We start from the raw sequence: 19,112 nt of genomic DNA, 5'->3' as shown, positions 1-19,112 counted from the left end.
AAACACTGACGCTGCTATAAGTGATTTTTTTCCCAGCCACTTGGGGGCAGTAGAAACAACCACACCGACAGATTGTTGTGTTCTGGCGTTTGGTTTTAGTGCATATGGGGAATTTGTTCGCAAACTTTTGCCTCATACGGAAAAACATTAGCATTGATTTGGTGATTTTCGATGATTTTGTTTCTCTCATTCTTAGAAAGATTAAAAAATGAAACAATTTTACTAATTACCGCTCTTCTCGAGATAGTCACAAAAAATTACATCAAAGGCTATTCAAGCCATTTGAATTAGGAAAAAAATAAAAAATTGTCCACTCATTGTTAAAAATTGATTTTTTAACTCCGCCTCCGAGTCGAAACGGAGATTGCAGTCAGCCAGTTGCTCAGAGAGGAAACAAACTGGGTTTATCAACCAAATGCTAATGCTAGTAAACATTAGGCACAAACTGTTAAAAGGGATAGTTCACCCAAAATTCAAATTTCACTCATTATCTACTCACCCTCATGTCGACTAAGGGTTGGGAGAAGTTTCAGAGTCCTCCATGCCTTCTCTGAGTTACAGCGAGGCTCCGTGCAGCACTGCATGTCCATATGACGGTTGTGAACGGGGCTCACTTTTCTTCGTCCAAAAAGACACACCAAAAAACATCCAAATACCTCCACACAGCTCGTCTGTAATGTCCCTCTTGTATTGAAGCCCCAACACGAGAAATTGTTCCGAAAAAAATTAAATAAGTCTATATTTTAAGCTTGTTTGTAGCGGAAGCTCCCAGTGCGTCTGTTCACTGCTCTGCCTGTGTCGACACTGGGAGCTTCTGCTACAAACAAGCGACATGAGGGTGAGTAGATAAAATGAGTGAAATTTGAATTTTGGGTGAACTATCCCATTAAGTCTCCAGTAAATCCAATGTGAATTAATCACTTTAACATTATACAGTCATTTGATTCATTGTTTGCTTATTGCTGTCTGATACCCTTCCATTCACTACAACAACACACGGTCTTATAAAAGAATATGTGACCCCATCAGATTGTTTACTATAATTTTACTCAAATCAGTGTATTCCAGTGCAAATACAAGTCAGTCAATAACTATTATTATTCCCAACCTGAACAATGTCCATCAGCAACAGTAAGATCAGCTTATTCGTGGTTAACATTTCAGACAGGTAATGACACCTTGGCTACACCTCAGAGGGAGAGCTGTATTTCAACCAACACCCTTAGTCGAAACACTGTGTTTGTACATTGAGCATGATCACATTCTGCACATCCTCAGAGAAAAAGCATTCACATTTACATGTACATACACTTAGGATAAAGACAGATCAAATCTCAGAGGATGCAGTCCTCCAGACTGAGAGGTCACTTGACATTTGAAAATGAAAATAATGAGAGAAAACAGGCAATCAGATAGTGTTCCTGTTCATTATTTTTCAAATATCTGATTAATTAGCTCTTTTTACCTGCTAGTTTGACAGTTTTCATGTCAGACTTACTACCTTTGTCCCCAGTTCCCCTATTAAAATCAATTAGCCCATCTAGCAGGTTGAAATAAAGGTTTGAAAAATGTTTTTTAAATAAAATTTAATCCAGAATGATCCAGACAAACCCACATAATTGTGGTAACAAAATAATGTGAAAAAATATAATGTGCAGGATCCAGTTTGCATGCATTTTGCTCAATAAGGTACCCTTTTACACTGTTTCTTTTTGCAATTTTGTCGATTGATTGAAATATTTAGTCTATATAATGTAACAACACCTGTTAGTTTTCTAAAGCCCAACTAGATTTTCATGAACTTGCTTCTTTTTTTCTGTCATCACCGCAAGAACAAAAAAATATTCAGTTTCTGTCAAATAAAACAAAGAAAAGCGACACGTTCTCACAACTGAGAAGCTGTGACAGGGGAATGTTTGGCATTTTTACTGCAATCATTAATCGATCGATCAAAATATCACTTAATCAACCAAGCTTTAGTTATCAGTTGGATCTACTGGCACCTTGGCTAAGGTAATCAGAAAACCTAGTTAAAAAAACAAGATAATTCAATGTGCAGTGAAATAGACTGAAATGAATATAAAGCCAAAGTCAGTGTGGATCATGAAATCTATTCAGCGTAGCACTTTCAGAATCAACTGAATTTTTGTGCAAACGCTCTCAAAAATACTAAAAACATTCATCAACAACATTTTGTCAAAAAAAAAAAAAATCAAGGCAAATACAACATATTATAAAAAATAAACCATCAGATAAATTAATCAATAAATAAAATTACACAAAATCAATACAAATATAAATAATGAGAAATGAACGTTCACATGCCACCAGGGCCTGTTTCACCTGTATGTCCATTCAACACATGCAGTCTGTCACTTACATAACCGAAAACATACTTTACATCCTTCATCCTACCGTGATGAGCAGTTTATGAGGCAGACAATTTACAGAATTACAAAACACAAAGTTCCCTTTTTCATTCGGAGCGCCATTTCTCACCCAGTGGCTCCGGATCCAAACAAACTTCTCTGACACGGCCACAAACGATCAGCGAGTTCCTTGATATACTGATATTTTGTGACTTCCTGGTAGTCGGTCGCAATTCTAACCGAAGCTTAAGTGACATTCTTTTGTATAATACAGTTTCACAGTACAGAGCTTGACAGAGGCCAGACATTTGGACTGACAATGTTTCAAGACTGTGGGTTGCTAATGCAAAGAAGTGCTCATATTATACAACAGCATACCCCGCTCCTAGGGATACCACTCTTTAGAGGTGACCGGTGATGACAGGTGCTCTGTACAAAAACAGCAAATCATCAGCTACTAGTGCAGGATTTGGAGATTAATTCAAATAACACAATGTTTTAAACTGACAAATTACAAATAAACAAAGACAGCATTTTTTAAGCTTTACATTCATGATGCTTTCCAAAAGTGCACTTCTTTAAATGCACAATCTTCAACTCAAGTTTGAAATTAAGAAAAAGTATGTAAAGCTGTGAAACTGTCAATGCCATTCTGCTACAAAGCCATTCATCTGTTTATCCACACAGAGAAATTAAAATCATTCACATTTTGAATGACAAATGACAGGGTTAAGTAAAAAAAAATGGTTCTTCTGCTCTTCTAATGCATTAACAACCAGACCTGGGGCAAGTTATATTTTCAAATACTTTCCATGGCTTGTTTTGGTAGTTTTAGATGCCAAAGAAGGGTTATTTTCACAAATGGTAATACAGCAAAATTCAGGAAGGTAAAATATTCACAGTAAATGTCTACCTGTAATTCACTGACAATAATTATTGTAGATGGAAAAAGGTAAACCACCCTCATTAAGTACCAATTAAAGCTAAAAAAAAAAAAAAAAAGACTCCATTTTTAAATACTAATTGACCCAGACCTGTAACAATCCGAAGGCTAACAGCAAGGACAGTCCCCGCCTCGTGGTGCTGGACCAGTGGAGGGCTGGAGCCGAGTTAGGACCAGAATCCAGGTCTGTAGCGGTAAGGTGAGTCTTTGGGAAAGCTGATCTCCGGTTTGCAGAGAGGGACGGTTCCATCCCGGTACTGTCCCTCATCCTGATGATCCAGCAGGTTTTCGTTCCTGCGGGGGGAGTAGGGCGTCGGGGCCTCCATCGGGGTGGGCAGCACCGCCGGGTCTCTCCCAAACTCTACGGTGGGGGGAGTCTCTGTGCTGGAGGTGTGGGCGGGGGAATCGCCATTACCCAAGTTATGTCCGTTTCCCCTGGGCCTCGTGTCTGGCCAAAACACGTCACAGCGCGCCCGGGGCGAAGGCCGAGGCCGCGCTACAAAGTCCAGGGTTTTGGGGCGTTCGGGAGCACAGCGTCGACGAGGTGTTGGAGGGAACACAATGTTGGGATCAGGGAGCCGGGGGACCTCATGACAGTCGTCTTTTAAACCTCTGAAGCCACCTGTTGTGTGAAGGAGAAGAGGGGGGAGGAAAAACAGCAAGAGAGAAGCCAACATCATCATATTTCAGGCTGGGAATTACTGGTACAATAGTAATTTGGTGGTCTGGTCTGGTACATACAAGGAGCTACATGTAAGCCTACTGTCGTTTGATCAGAGCTTCAGCCATTGAGAATTTTCTAGACAAATACAACAATGGCTGGTAATGCTAATATTAGCTATGTAGCAATAGCAAGTAGCTCATTGAAATAATAAACTACAAAAGTTGTTGAACCATTAACACTCTATTTTATAAAGTTAAAACTCTCTACAACTTTGATAATAGTGTGAATGAAGCTTTAAGTTTCTTTTTACACCGTCTACAACTTGAATGCAAACAGGCCTGAGGCTGCACTTGTGCACAGCTGTGCCTTGAGCTAAATACTAACCTTAGCATGCTACCCTGCTGACAATTTCAATGCCAACACACCTTTATTTACTCAGTGTAGGGTTCAAGCAGGTCCTCCTTTTATTGTTTGGCATTACAACATGGTCACATGTAAAGCAGGTGCTGATGAATTTTATTTGTTTGGTCATTAACCAAAGACAAAGTGCTGTATTTCATCATCTGGGCGAACATCTGTTCAGTAGCTACACCACAACCAGAAATGTGATGTTTGTGAGGGAGCTACAGGAAAAACTAGAGGATCACCAAAGTCAGTGAGAGTCATCATCTGAGCACCAGATTTCTTGACAATGACCTAAAAAAAACACACACACGTACAAAACTTAATGTCCAATAACTGCACATCAGGCTGGATTAAAGGAGACAGATGTTACCTGTGTTCTGCAGCGCTGTTTTTTCTGGCAATGGCTCCAGATTGTTAGGAGGACAGCTTTTCTTGATGGCTCCGTCTGACGGTGTTCGACGCAGGCTACGGGATGAACTCGGGGCGCAGGGCACATGTGTGGGCGTGAGAGACTGGCGTGGGTTGCGCTTGAAGCTCTCGAGGTGGGTGTTGACCAGCGGGTTGATTGGGGTCTGCATGGTCTGATGATGTTGTTGTTGTTTTTGTTGTTGGGCAGAGGACTGAGTGGGCGGCGTGGCAGGACGGTACACTAACAACTCCTCGCTGTCGGAGCGCAGCAGAGAGCGGGTGGAGTTGCAGTCAGACACCGAGGATAAAGACAGCAGCGTATAAGAGGGAGGTAAGCCTCGCTCGGGTAGTGAGGGCGCCGAGGGCTTCAGCGGGCTTTCCCGTCTGAACAGTCTGCGAGTGGGGGGGCTGGTGCTTCGCCTTTGCCCTCCTGTTCTGTGGAAGAAGCCCTCCCATCGCGGTTTAATGCTTCCCTCTGGTTGGGCCAAAGTTAAAAGGTTGCAGCCTAGTCCCACCGCTGCCAGCAGGGCTCCGCAGCCCAGCAGCACCAGCTCGGAGCGCCGACCCCCCGCCGGGCTCTTCCTGCACGGTGGCGTCGCCGGTGCTTGGACAATGGGGCAGTACTTGTCTCCATCGCTGTCAGCAGCAGCGGCGGCTGAGTGACCCTCCTTTTGGAAGGGGATGCAGAGGTAGGACTGACCAGGAGCCGCTCCTGGCTCAGTGGTGAAGCAGCAATCTTCATTTTCTGAAAACAGGATCAGTCACATCTTGATATGAGCTGGTGGAAAGCTCCTAGAAAGCTTCTACGCACGCACGCAAACACACCAGTATGCTATTTATAGAGACACACACAGACAACTTTTACCCTCTTATATCAAAACATTTTCCATGACAACTGAATGCCTACTCCTTACCAGTTCCCTAACCCTGACATAAATGTAATTATGACCCTAACCTTAAAACAAAGTCTGACCTCTGAATCTGGCATATAAACATGTGCGGTCCAACATTTTAGTCTTCACAAAGCTGTCCGACTCCACAATAATACAGTGGGCACCCACAAACATAGCAAAACACTGCACATCAACTGAAGAGGCCTAATGAGACACTGATTCTTCAATGCCATCCATCCAAGTTGGGTTTGCTGAGTGGGCAGGATCCTTTTTCAGCAACAGCCTGTTTACATTCATGCAGCTGCAAACATGAACATCTGTGACTTCCCCGGTTCAACCACTAAGAGCCATGTGGGCGTGAAGTATGTTACTCACTTTCCTCTTCCATGTTTTTTCCAGCCTGTCTGCCACCTCTTTCAGCCATTTTCTGTATCATCATAGTGAGTGTATTTCTACGCCAGACAAAATAGACCACGTAAACCGGTCCTGCTTACCCATCTCGACAAGGCTGGGCACCCCGGGCACCGCTGGACTGTGTCTGGGGGATCTGCGAAGGTTTGGGGCGCTGCAGGACCGCTGCCTGCTGCCTTCATGGGGAGGCTTCACACTGAAGAAAACATGATAAGAAATCAAGCTTGGATTTCAATATGTGATCTATCCTTCAACATTAAAAATGTCAACTGAAAAGATGAATATTAAAGTCCCCCTAAAGATTTTAAAATTCGTAAAAATGCTCTGCTATGACTATTTTTGGATTAAAATTGTTTTCCCACAAAAAAGTTGTTTTAAAAAACTCTCAAAGAGGCTAAAAACACGTCTACTATTTCTCCCTCACTGAAAAATCCAGGTTATATGAATATTCATGAGTAATGCAAATGCGTCATGACTTGCGGCTGCGTCATTCACTGATACTATTGTTGAACATCTAGCTGTGTAAGTACTGTAGATGTGAACAACAGATGCAAAAAAAAATCAATGTTAATCCTGACTGGGTGCTGAAAAACTGAATCCAACTTTTTCAGACTCTGGGTTTGAAACTGGATTTTCAATGCTCAGTTATGGGTGCATTAGCAACTTCACTGCTGAAATGTCTTGTAGCAGAACCCAAACACTACACTGACATGTTAATAATTTCAAAAAATCAAGTTTTGGTTTAGGGGGTCTTTAATGAATGTGGGGTGATGCTTTTCTGGACTAAAAATGTCTGTAAACTGAGCGGAGAGTTGAGTTGGTGAATATCTCCGGTCGTCCTACCTGGCATCAGCGCTGTGCTCCCTGTATTGGCCACACCCACGGGATCTGCCTTTCTTCCTGGACCCCTTCCTCTCACTCTCCTCATCCTCCAGCTGCAAACTTGTGTTGCGACCCCAGGCGGTACACCCCTCCCCTGGAGTGACTGCAAAGAAAGGGATTAGTGAAAGCAAACATCAGACAACTGAGATCTAACGGCATTTGGCAAATGGTTAACATCAAATCAAGTGTTAAATATAAGGTGTATATGGTTCTTACGCTGGATGGCTCTCAGGCGGGGCAGAATCGGTGGGCTGGTTGGGGGGCTGGAGCCGCTGCTGAGTAAACTCCTCCGCCGATCGTGGGAGGGAGACGCCTGCACCGTGATTTTGTGCTGAAAATCTGTGAAAAAAAGACGAAGAAAAACAAACATTAACTTCAGACAAGAAACATATGAAAAAAATCCAAGAAAATAAAACTTATTGTAGTTTACTTTTTATTTAAATTAAAATATCAAAAAGTATATATTTTATAATATGTATGATTATGCACTGATATCCCTAATGCCGGGACATCATAGCAGAAATATGAGAAAGTAGGCAGTTTTAAAGTTAATGTAAATTAATTGTTGAATTTGAGCTTTTGTTCAAGCCTTGGCGACATTGACAAGATTAAATATCAATGTTTTTTTAAATAATTTATAAGAAAAACAAAATGGCAGGGCTGATATCTGAAAAAAAGATAATTTATGACTGTAAAAAAAAAGTCAACAATATTAAAATGATGACCAACACTCCAGACAATATCTTATCTAATATCATAACATCCGTGCTTCAACCTGTGTAAACTGACGTGAGCTGCATCACTGTGTTTTGTTTGCAGTACCTGAGGGCAGGCTGATCCTGTTCCCATCCTTGAGTTTAAGGCGGTTGCGGCGGAACTTGCCCTGCCTGCTCTCCACGTGAGGCTTTTCCTGGTAGAGCTGGTGGATGATGATGTTGAGCTCTCTCTCCAGGATGTGGATCTCTCGCTCTGCCAGTTCCTGCTCACGCCTCCTCAGTGCCTCCTCCTGACACTTCTGCTGCAGCGCCGCTTGTGTCAGCTCCTCCTCCCATGATCGCAGCTCCTGGGAAAAACAAGGAAAAACATATTAGAGCTGTAAAACACAGGCGTTTAACTCATCTTAATAAAAAAACAAAACAAATGCTCCATATATGCATCTCCTAATTGCAGGTCTAGTTCCTCTCATCTTTACCTTTTCCTTGGTCCTCAGTTGATCAAACATCTCCTGGATCTCCAGTTTCCAGTCGTCCTGCAGAGAGTGGAAGGACTCAGCTGGCATCTCAAAAAAGCCAGACTCCTCAATGGCCGTCAGATGGTCCAAAACAGACGTGAACTGTGGCCGTGAGTGAGGGTCTGAGCTCCAGCAGTCTGTGGCAGAAGATGAAAAACAGTCTCAGGCCAACTTTCCCCCATGCAAAAGTTATTTTTGGCACTTCAAAGGGTTCCAGAAAGTAATAAAATATTCTGTTTGGTTATCTGGTGCCAGTCATTATTCATATTTCAGAGGCTGCAGTGGATGAACACAAAATAATCCTGTGGTTACACAACTCATTTTTAATAATAAATGTTCAATGGCATCTTTTTGGCTCATAAACTGACAACTGCCTCATGTTTTCTCCAACACAAGATGTTTTCTGTTACCTAATTAAGAGTATAATAATTAGTTTTTATATTTCTCTGCCTTACTTTCCATGAGACGTGCAAATGGCTCAGGACAAGTAGAGGGAATGGGCAAAGCGAGTTTGTTCATAGCCACTCCATAAGCCACAGCGAGACCATCGATACCCCGAAATGGAACCTCTCCAGTCAGCAGCTCCCACAGCAGCACACCGTAACTTTAGGATAAAAAAAAACAGGAAAGAAAAACATATCCGATGATGATGATGATGAGAAACGATGATGACTGGATACACATCTTCAAATAAATTCTTCCATTGATGCTACAATATCCCTCTGAGATGAGCAGCTTGGTGTAGGTGCCAAGCCACTTACTGTATATATTACTGACAATCTGTTATACAGCAAAGCAAAACCTACTGCATCGGAGTAAATGTCAGAAAGGGATTAGAACAGCTCTATTTTCTCTATTTTGCTCTGTCCTCATGGAAATACCAAGGCGAGACAGGAAAAGGTTGAAACAGAAAAATGCCAACAGAGAAGAGCAGTCGCTGACAGATCCACGACCGACACTGAAAACCACACACTGACGAGCTTCAGTAGTAAATGAGCGAGAAATCCAACAAAGCTGTGGGCTGAATGTCAGAGAGTCTGTGTGTTGGGTTATTCTGCTGTCAGATAAGATCATTATCTAAATTCTGACAAATGTACTCTTGAAAAAAACCCCTAAGGATCAGATTTTGTGATGTGACTGTCTGAACTTCCTTTTCTATATTGTGTCGTTTTAGAAACCTCTGTCATATGAAATCAAACATTTTAATTATTAAAGATTACAGAACAATTTGAGTAATTGAGTGTTGTGATATAGAGCACCACAACAAAGGGATCTTATAATTGTAACAAACTTTTCAGATGAAATTTAATGACAAAATATGTCTAGTTGTACATTTTAACCAAGGTTTATTCTACTTTTTTTTTTTTTTTTAGCAGAATCGATCAGGGAGGCAAAGAAACCCTTTCCTCCCTGGTTACTAACGCACCTTCCTATCATAACTATTTAAATGCACGGCTGCCTCCTCTTGTCTGTTGCACTGATCACACTAATCCTGTTGTAGAGGGAAATCCCACATTCAGTCAGGAATAGCCGAACTGGGCCGTTACAGAAAGAACAACACAGTCACAGAGGAAAAACAACACATGGCACTGAAATTGCAGAACTAATGGTAACTAACAAAAATTATTAACCTGGCAATTGTTCTCTATTTTAATGAACAGATCATAAGGTCTATAAAAAAAAGCCAGATGTAAATGCCAATTTCTCACATTCCACAGTGACGTTATTATGAAGTATGAGCACCAGAACAAATACTGATATGACTTAAAACTGTGTAAAACAAAAAAGATTCAGACTAAAACCATCTAATGTTGGTAATATTAATCAAAATATGCAGTTTTTTCAACTTTCGACTAATCAATTGACTAATCGACCTGTGCTCAATAACGACGCACAAGACTGAATTTTTATCACATCTAAATCAAGAGATAGAATATTTAACCACACTGAATGATCATCATCAGAAATTAACCTATAAATTAAACGTAATCTTTGCTTACTTGCAAAAGTCAAATTCGTACATTCTTGATTTTTTTGCACACCAGCCTCTTCAGCCTGCTGCCTTGAATTCACTGCACATGCTGCATGAGCATGTTACAGATACAATCTTTGAACATTAATCTGTTATATTGAATGTGACCGTGTGAAGTCAGTGTTTTAAATAAAGCGACACACAGACAGATCTGCACGCTGACTCCTCCTGCTGCCTGAGTGCATGAACCTAACGCTCAATGTGGTGTATTTTTAGTTAATGCATTGCGCTCTTTAGCCTACTCTAGATTTGTACTCATCACATACTCTGTCCTGTTCTGTGTCTCTGCTTTGTTACTATGGAAACTGCTTCCGGAGCTGAACTTTTTTTTTTTCTTTTTCTCCCTCCTCCCGTGCCTGCTGGATAAACTGCCTCTCTTTTTTGGCTCCGGTTTTCAAACCACTTCCCACAAGCTGGTGCAGTGTGTTACTTTGCTGCATAAGCCCCCCGCCCCCTCTTCCTCCTCTGCCCACCTCCAAACGTCGCTACCCTTGGAGAACGTGGACGAGCGGATGACTTCGGGGGCCATCCAGGCGTAGGTGCCGGCGGCGCTCATCTTGGTGGTGCGGTGCCACTCTCTGGCGAGGCCAAAGTCTGTGATCTTCAGAGTCTTGTTGCTCAGGTCTTCCATCTCAACCCTCTCGAGGATTAGGACTGGGGCGGATATGGTGGAGCGGGGGAGTGATGGGAGGTAAGGTGCGGGAGGAGGAGGGGGGTTCGGTTTGAGGATGAGGAGGGGTGGGGAGGTTGTGTAGATTGGCAGGAGTGTTGGCGATAAAACAAAAAAGGTTTCAGGTAATCATCACCAGGATTAAAATGTTGGAGGGGGGACACAGCAGGAGGAGTCGCACGATAAACGATAAAAAAATATGACACACAGTGGATGAACAAAACAGGGTGCGGTTGATGATGGGAAGGCATGATGAAAGCAGTGGAAGGATAAAAGCAGAGAAGAGAAAAAGAGAGAAGAGAGAAACCAAGAAAACAGTGAGCCACTACACCACAGATGAAAAACACCGGCCATGATGATCAATGCTAATGATCTCACTGCAGTTTCACAACAGAACATCTCAAACAAACACTACAGTTAAAACTACAGAGGGAACTGCTACGAAACACCCATTTGCTCTAATAGGCCCTCAAACACAACCCGTTCCCAATGTGCACAAGCAAAGCCGGGCTCCTCCTAAACCACATGCTAGTCTATTTCCCCCCCCCCCTACATTCAGCTCCACAATGCTGGGCCATCTGCTGTGGCTGTGCCCAGTGGAGAGGGTGTGTCTACAGGCTGCGGTGCACATCAAGCGGCCCCCTTCATCTGCTGCTCATGTGGCTACTGAAACAAACATGTGGCTAAAAGTAAACCCTGCTCCCGTGTAGCTCTGGAGGTGCAGCGATGAAACAAGCACAGCTGATTCCCCCCGCGAGGCCGATCAACGCTCCAAATGTATGCACTCAGTGTAATGCACAGCGCTTCTGATAAGAGCATCTGCCAAATGGCATGTTATGTGAATAGGATGCAGGAGAGATTGTTGAGAGGGTGAAAGGGAGGTACCATCTATTCATGGTACAAAAGAAAGAGAAAGAGAAGCATTTGCAAGAATTTGCAGCAAAATCAACCATTTACAAAAGCTGACTGCTTTTAATGTTATGGCAGCTATATCCATGGCTTCTAAATCATTAGTAATTTGATTTTAAACTTAATTTGTTTGCAATTATTTTCCACAGTTTTAAATACACAACTTTAAAACCCTCTTTTAATGTTGTGACTGATGAAAATAGAGTCAGCAGCTGTGCTAATGCACTCAGGCACAAATGCTAGCATTGAGGAATGCTAACATGCTTCAAACACTAATGTTAATTTTTCCATGTTCATCATCACATTAGTTTAGCAGATAGTAAGTGTTAATCTAAATAAAGAATATTAATTATGAGGTGTAGTTTTAACACTAGCATTAATAATTATTATAATGATGATTATTTATTCACTTTTCTTAGGTTATTAGGTTACGAAGTAGGCCTACATCACAAAAAGATCAAATCAAACAACAAAACATTGATAAAACAGTTGAAACACTCATAACTGCAGAATAAAAATAAAAATTCAAACAGAAATAAAAGAAGAAGAAAAAAGAAAGAAGGCAGTGACAGATTCAGCAGGTAAATTGTTCCAGAGTTTGGGGGCTGATAAGAGTCTGATGAACAAGTAGACCACTGACTGCTGATTTGAGGGTTACAGCTTTACATCTTTAGCTTCAGCTTTACGCTTTAATCCAAAGTGATCAGTAAGATTCAGTGCAGCAGGAAACCTTAGGGTAAATATTAAATACTACATCTACTAACCTATAGAGGCCCCTAATCTGATTGGATTCTGTAGCCTGTTCGACCACCGAGAACCACAGATCAGAACAGTGTGGACTGAGATTTGTGTGTGCAGACGACCAAACGACCAGATTGCCTGGAAAAATGCAGCGGCTGCTTTAGGTTGTTTTATCTGTGCTTTATGAGCGTTTATTTCTGGAGTTTTAGTCGTCAGTGTTGGTCGATTTGGAAGAGTGCACTGTAATTTCATTGACTTTATGAATGAATAAATTGAACCCTGAATCCAACATTTGCTAATTAGAACTAACACAAAATAGAAATGATAGGACAGTCTTAAATTTTGAGGGGTCATAAATTCTTTTTTAAAATTTTGACCTGAAGCTGAAAATCTAATTAATGACTGAAGTGATTACAGCTCATTCTGCAGGTAACACAAACGTCTGGACGAAATTACACGGCAATCCGTCCGAGATAATTCACTAAAAACACAAATGTGAACCTTATGATGGCGCAGCAGGAAAAGTTAGAGGATCAAAAGAACAGAAGGTTTTTTATCTTTATGCAGCACGTTGAGTGGTTGTTTCAAAAGTTCAGTCTGGCCACGACCGCTTGATGCTACCATCCTATGATCCCTAACATTAGCACAGATATAAATTCAACAGTTGTGGCTGAGTCTCTGTTTTTTAAGGCTGCAGGAGAGGGATCCTGACTTTCATGTCGTCTTTAGCAACTGAACTTTATAAAACTGCCACCAACCACTTCACTACCACAGTGATGCGTCACAGGGTGGGGTGTCTGTCCACCCACATCCTCCTCCTGACCTCACACGTTCATCCTGAGCAGCTCCTGAAACCACTGATTAGACCAGAGTCACTCAAGTACAGGGTCTGAATACTATGATACCACTTGATATTAAAATCTGGGTCATGGGAGATTATCTTTGACTAATAAAAACAGCTGTGCAATTTATAACATTTCCCCCTTTTAATGCATTAAGATCCCCTACTGTGCTCCAGAAAATAAAAACAAAGTGTCTTCAGAGAACATCCTATATATAGTGTAACAGACAAAGGAAAGAAAACCTGTGGGTGGATAAGACTGTTGCATGAGTAGGGTGGCATGCTGCACTGTCCTGTGCTGACTGGGCTGTGAACAGGGCATGGGTTTTCCCCTTAGAGCCCAGGATGGCAACTAGTTAGAGCGACTTAACACTTTAAAGCAGCCTATTGGAAGTGAAGTGGCTGAGCTGATCATGGGAGAACGGGCCAATGGCAGGAAAGAGGTTGGCTGCATGCATCGCTGGAGCCTCCAGTAGGGAGGCTGGGGCAGAGCGTTGGGTAAATCCTCAGTAATAGGCTTGGGATTTAGGGGATCCAGTTGGGTAAAATGCAAGATTACAGCTGCTCCACAAACATACATGCAAACTCCTTTTCCTTTCTGTTTTCATTTCCAAATTATATATGAACCAGTGTGAATCACTACCAGTGGATTATGGACTGAACCTGATGTGATAGACCTTTTGTATAAATTATATGCGAGAGGTGCATTTTGATTGTCTTGTACTGCAGAATAATATGGTTTATTTTCCCTATTTCCGCTCAGGACATTACAGCTTTAAGAAACACACATGCACAGAAAAATTTGGCCTGATTTTGTTTGCTTATTCACTCCTGTACTGAAACAACAGACAATCAACTGAAACTAAAAACAGCGCTATGGACACTAGACTAAGGCGACAAATAGCAATCAGGTCATAATTTAACATGATAATATGACAATAAATGGTGACAAATGGCCATCAGACATTACTAGAGACCACAGTGATGCTAAACATGCATCATTAATCTACGAAGATGTAAAACAGAGAATAACATCCAATTAACGCTGAAACAATGAGGTCATTAATCTATCTGTCTGTCAAAAGAAAATTAATTGACAACTATTGTGATGACCGATTAACCACTGAAGCTGTGTTTTTTTTTTTCTTTCCAAGGAAACGTGTCAAACGTTCTCTGGGTCCAGCTTCTCAGATGTGAGGCTGTGGCAGCTTTTCTCTGGTTTTAAATTACTAGAAATTGAATATCTGTGGTCTTTGCACTGAGGGTGGGACAAGATGAGCAATTTGAAGACAGCACCATGGTCTTTGGAAACGTGTGATGGCCATGTTTCACTATTTTTTGGACTATTTTGAGACACAAATCAAGAGAATAATCACAAAATATTGATATTGATATTAATATTTTGAAACGGTTCGATGCAGATCTTCCTGCAACTCCTGTTAAAATAATCTTTGAATCTGAACTGATTAATGTTCTGTTGATCCTAAAAAAAAAAATCAATGAATCCTTTTGGGAGATAAAGAGAAAACAACAACAATGGGAAAGGAGAGACTCTTACTGTTGCTGGACTTGAGGTCTCGGTGGATGATGGGGACGATGGCCTGGCTGTGGAGGTAGAGCATGCCGCGGGCGATCTGCACAGCCCAGTCCACCAGCGTGCAGGGAGGGATGCGTTTCCCGGCGAGGGCCCGGTTGAGGGGGCCGCCCCGGGCGTACTCCATCACCAGACACAGGTTGGGCTCCTGCAGACACACTCCCAGCAGACCCATGATGTTGGGATGGTTGAGCATGGCGAAGAGCTTGGCCTCCTGACGCACGCTCTCCAGGGTCTGCTCCGCATCCTCATCGGGGTCCCGCCGCGCTGCCTTCACTGCCACCTCGGCGCCACGCCACACTGCACGGTAGACTTTCCCAAAACCACCCACGCCGATGATTTCCTCCAGGGTCAGCTCAGAGAAATCAATCTCCAGGACTAAGGGAGAGACACAAAAGAGGACACAGTGAACAAGAAGAGACAACGCTGACATCGTTTCTATCTTTAAAGCAGAGCTCCAGTTTTGCTCGACGCCATCAAAGACATTAGAGGTGAGAGCCAGGAATTCACTGTTTCACTCAAGGATCCAAAAAACCAGGTCATTTTGTTAAAGGAAGCTTCCTTAAAGAACTAAGCCACCCTGCTGCCCCAAATTCAGAGTCTGGTGGAACGATCCCTGCTGCTATTACACAAGGGTGAGCTGCTGTTCTGACATCTGGCTCGGGTGTTCGGAGCAGCAAGAAAAGGGACGGGTGGAAAAGATCAAAGATGACAATCCTTTTGTGTTTCAGTGAACAGGAGGGTGTGATAATGTGAACAAGGGTGAGCTGTGTGTTTGGACTGGGGCAACAAATGCTCATGTTGTGGATTCCTGACAGTCTATCCAGCAGACTGACCTTGATGAATATTTCAGGTGGGATGGTGTGTGAAAGTAGGCCAGCTGCCTCTGAAGACATGAAAGCCGACAAAGGCTGAGACAGCCGACAAAGACAGCTGAGGCCGAGAGGTCCACCCAAACAACCTGAAACGCTCTCAGAAGCCTTTTTAAGCTCACATGTGGGCTACGTGCAGGATTTGTCTCTGCTGCATCCCTCTGGCTCACAGCTTACAATAGCAGTAAGAAGTGAGAGTGTTTCGACTTTGGCCTTCACAGCACAGTCAGCTGCCATGTAGCTGCTTTTCATTCTGCTTACTGTATCTCTCTGAGGCCCCTGGCTGCAGATACAAACACTCTTTGATATTCCCTCCTCTCTAGCTGCACAATTCTGGCGCAAACACCATCAGTCACCGATCGGCCTGAGCATAACAAAAGCTTCCTGTCTTATCTAATGACAATAAGCTGTTGGGGCTGTGCAGCACTTGCAGGCTACCTGTACGTGTGCAGTTCCTGCTGAGGATGCCGCACACATTGTGCATTGTAATCTGAGCAGTGAGGCGGGGTGACCGCGGCTGGCTGTTTGTTTGACAGGCGCTGTGATGAATAATGGTCCTGAAGCTGAGAGGATGCTCGGACCAGCCTGTTTCTAGGCCAACGGGGGAGCACTGCGCCTGCCATGACACAGCACTCTCATCTTTCTGTGGCCTTCTAACAAAAGACAAGGGTGAGACGGACAGCCTCCCCGTGCTGTGTGGTTTTTAGTGATGGCACATTTCATTTGTACAGTCAGTAAAGCACAATAGGATACTCACGGTGCAGAGGAGGCACCGAGTACTGCTGCTCCGACGTGTCCCGGATATCCTCCGGAATGCCGTTCCCTTTGCTCACATAATTAGACGGGAAAATGCCAACCCGGTCCGCTATCATACCGGTCCACCAGCCCTCGTCTCCCGACACCAGGGAGTCCTTGGAGAGGACCTCCACCAGGTCCCCCCTCCTGAGGCTGAGCTCGTCGTCCGCAGTCGCCTCATAGTCGAACACGGCCGTCCAGAAGCCGGACGCGGCGGATCCCGCATCCCGAGCCGCGCTGCTGATCCCATTCTGCGGTGTCGCCGGCCAGCGAAAAACATCTGCGTCTGCTTCTTCCGAGGAGGACACGCACGCCTTGGGACTCAAACTATTGTCCAAAGCGGGTTTGAAGACATCCATGGACGCGATCCATAGGGGCGACCTGGTTCACTGCAGGCGCATCCACCTGACGCGGCTGTGCTGGCGGCTCGGAGCGTCCTGCGTCTGCACACACACACACAAATCACACACACACTCTCCCACAAGCACACAAAGCTAAGTAGCGGCTAATCCCGCACACAAACCCTGCAGACAACTGGAGGCATCATTCTGCAGCATCGTCTGCCTTTCAGTCACCGCTGGCTGCTATCAGACGCTCGGCGGCAGCCTGATGATTTTCTCCGCACACTCCTACACCCACTCATCGCTGCCTGCAACTCCTGGGCCGCAGTCCTCTTTATTTTAAGCCAATTGTGCCAACGTGCAAATCATCCCCGGGCTCGCTATTGGTCCACAGACACGTCAGTCAACTCTTTACGTCACGCCCTCCACCTCTCAGCGTCAAACGCTCATCACCCCTCTCTCTCCACGCAGCGTGAACCTGCTCCACGCTAATTAAACACAGACAAGGAGGCTGTTGATTTTCTTCAAATTAACTTCTTTATTTAGTTACAGACCCCGCCCCCCTCGAAAAAATAATTAAAAAACAAAAATAAATAAACAAAATATAACCAAAAATATTCCACTCAATGCTAAAGTCCATGCACTACAGCCCCTGAAAAAAAACAGAAATCATAGCAGGGAGTAAAACAATCCACATAAACAAATCAGTGAACAATTCCCACTGTGTCAGTGATGAGAGGATAAGTGTGCATGTGCATGTGTGTGTAATTTACTTGATTCAATTTCAACTTGTCCATGAAAAAATAAGATTAAAGCAGAAGTAAGTGATATATTTGTGTTAATATAAGTCTTAAATAGTTATATCTTCCGACAGCAATCACTTACATAGAGTGTTTGGTCTGAAACACGGGTCTGTCAGTCCCTCTCAGCCCCCCTGTAATCCTCTCAGCAGGCACGCCGATTTTTCCCAGTGGCCACCCGTGGTACTGCAACAAAAAATCCCATGGGGCCCAAAAAGGATTTTTCCCATAGACCGCAATAGTAAAAGAGAAGCCTGTAAAACTGTTCACAGGACACCTCCAGCTGTAACCTCCGTTAATTACTAATCTTTGTATTCTATATTTTTAAGTCATGGACTTTTTATCCGTCAAAATGTTTTCTAACGGTCAGAAAAGCCACAGAAAAGTCTCTTTTCTGGCCGTGACGTCACGGCTGTGTCCGTGCACCAGCAGTGCGCGGTCGTGTGTCTCGGGACCGAGGATGCCTGAAACTAATGAGACTCTGTCCGGCGCTAAAATCACTCAGAAAAGTGGAAAACACGGCTCAAAGGTGAGTTTTTGTTTGCTCACATCAACTTTATGATAGTTAATGTCTGTTATTAGTCTCTTGTCAACTCGTATTCTTAAACGTAACGTTTTAATTGATGAGATCGCCTCGTAATGACTGCATTTACTGACGTGAAACCGGACTGTTTTACATTACTGCTCCTGTAAAACTCATATTTTTCAGTAATTTTAGCTTGATAAGTCATTTATGCTGTCTGTGTGTGTCTGTGTGTGTCAAATGATGTCTGTATGTGTCTGTGTGTTTGTGTCTGTCAACAGTGTCTCATCGCGGCTGATGTTCAACACCTGTTGCTCCGTTCACACAACGTCCACGTTAATTTATTTTACGGCTTAATTAATGCCACGGTGGTAAAATGTAAACCGAGACATCTCCTCCATGGTCGGTGTGTGTCGTGTGTGTGTCCTGACGGTGCAGCTGCTCCCCGTCTTCACCGGGGCCGGAGGAAGAACCATGGACGTCCTCCTCCTCCTCCTCCTCATCCTCCTCCTCCTCCTCACCGTCGTCAGTGTGTGTTTGTTCAGTGTTAGTATGATAAATGATCACTTAAACTCATAATCATATTATTAAATTGTTCGGAAAAAAACAAACATGCTTGTGACTTTTTTCTGCTTCTACCAAATCCAACATCAACTGTGTCTGGGGCATTCGTGTTTAATTAATGTCTGGTTCTGTAACAGCTGTATTTAGTGGACACTGATATTCTGTGTGTTGTGGAAATATTGTAAGGTTAAACTGTTGAATTACAAAGAGTCTCATCCACCTGA

General features: G+C 43.3%; 1 protein-coding gene across 1 annotated transcript; it reads right to left on the bottom strand.

Moving 5' to 3' along the window:
* Window positions 1–1,030: 1,030 nt before the first annotated feature.
* map3k9 (mitogen-activated protein kinase kinase kinase 9) lies at window positions 1,031–17,355 on the bottom strand. Its single transcript, XM_085767108.1, has 11 exons — window positions 16,623–17,355; window positions 14,958–15,371; window positions 10,712–10,892; window positions 8,662–8,810; window positions 8,168–8,343; window positions 7,798–8,038; window positions 7,192–7,314; window positions 6,937–7,078; window positions 6,177–6,289; window positions 4,752–5,534; window positions 1,031–3,934 (listed from the first exon to the last, which is right to left on the bottom strand). The coding sequence occupies exons 1-11, from the start codon at window positions 17,017–17,019 to the stop codon at window positions 3,480–3,482; spliced, it is 3,174 nt and encodes a 1,057-aa protein (XP_085623234.1). The 5' UTR covers window positions 17,020–17,355; the 3' UTR covers window positions 1,031–3,479.
* Window positions 17,356–19,112: the final 1,757 nt, after the last annotated feature.

Source organism: Trachurus japonicus, chromosome 22 (assembly GCF_045865225.1).
Source record: "Trachurus japonicus isolate A0001 chromosome 22, Traja_1.0".
In the NCBI taxonomy this organism is placed as follows: Eukaryota; Metazoa; Chordata; class Actinopteri; order Carangiformes; family Carangidae; genus Trachurus; species Trachurus japonicus.
The sequence above is the reverse complement of the archived record's forward strand: the minus strand, read 5'-3'. Positions and strand labels throughout refer to the sequence as shown.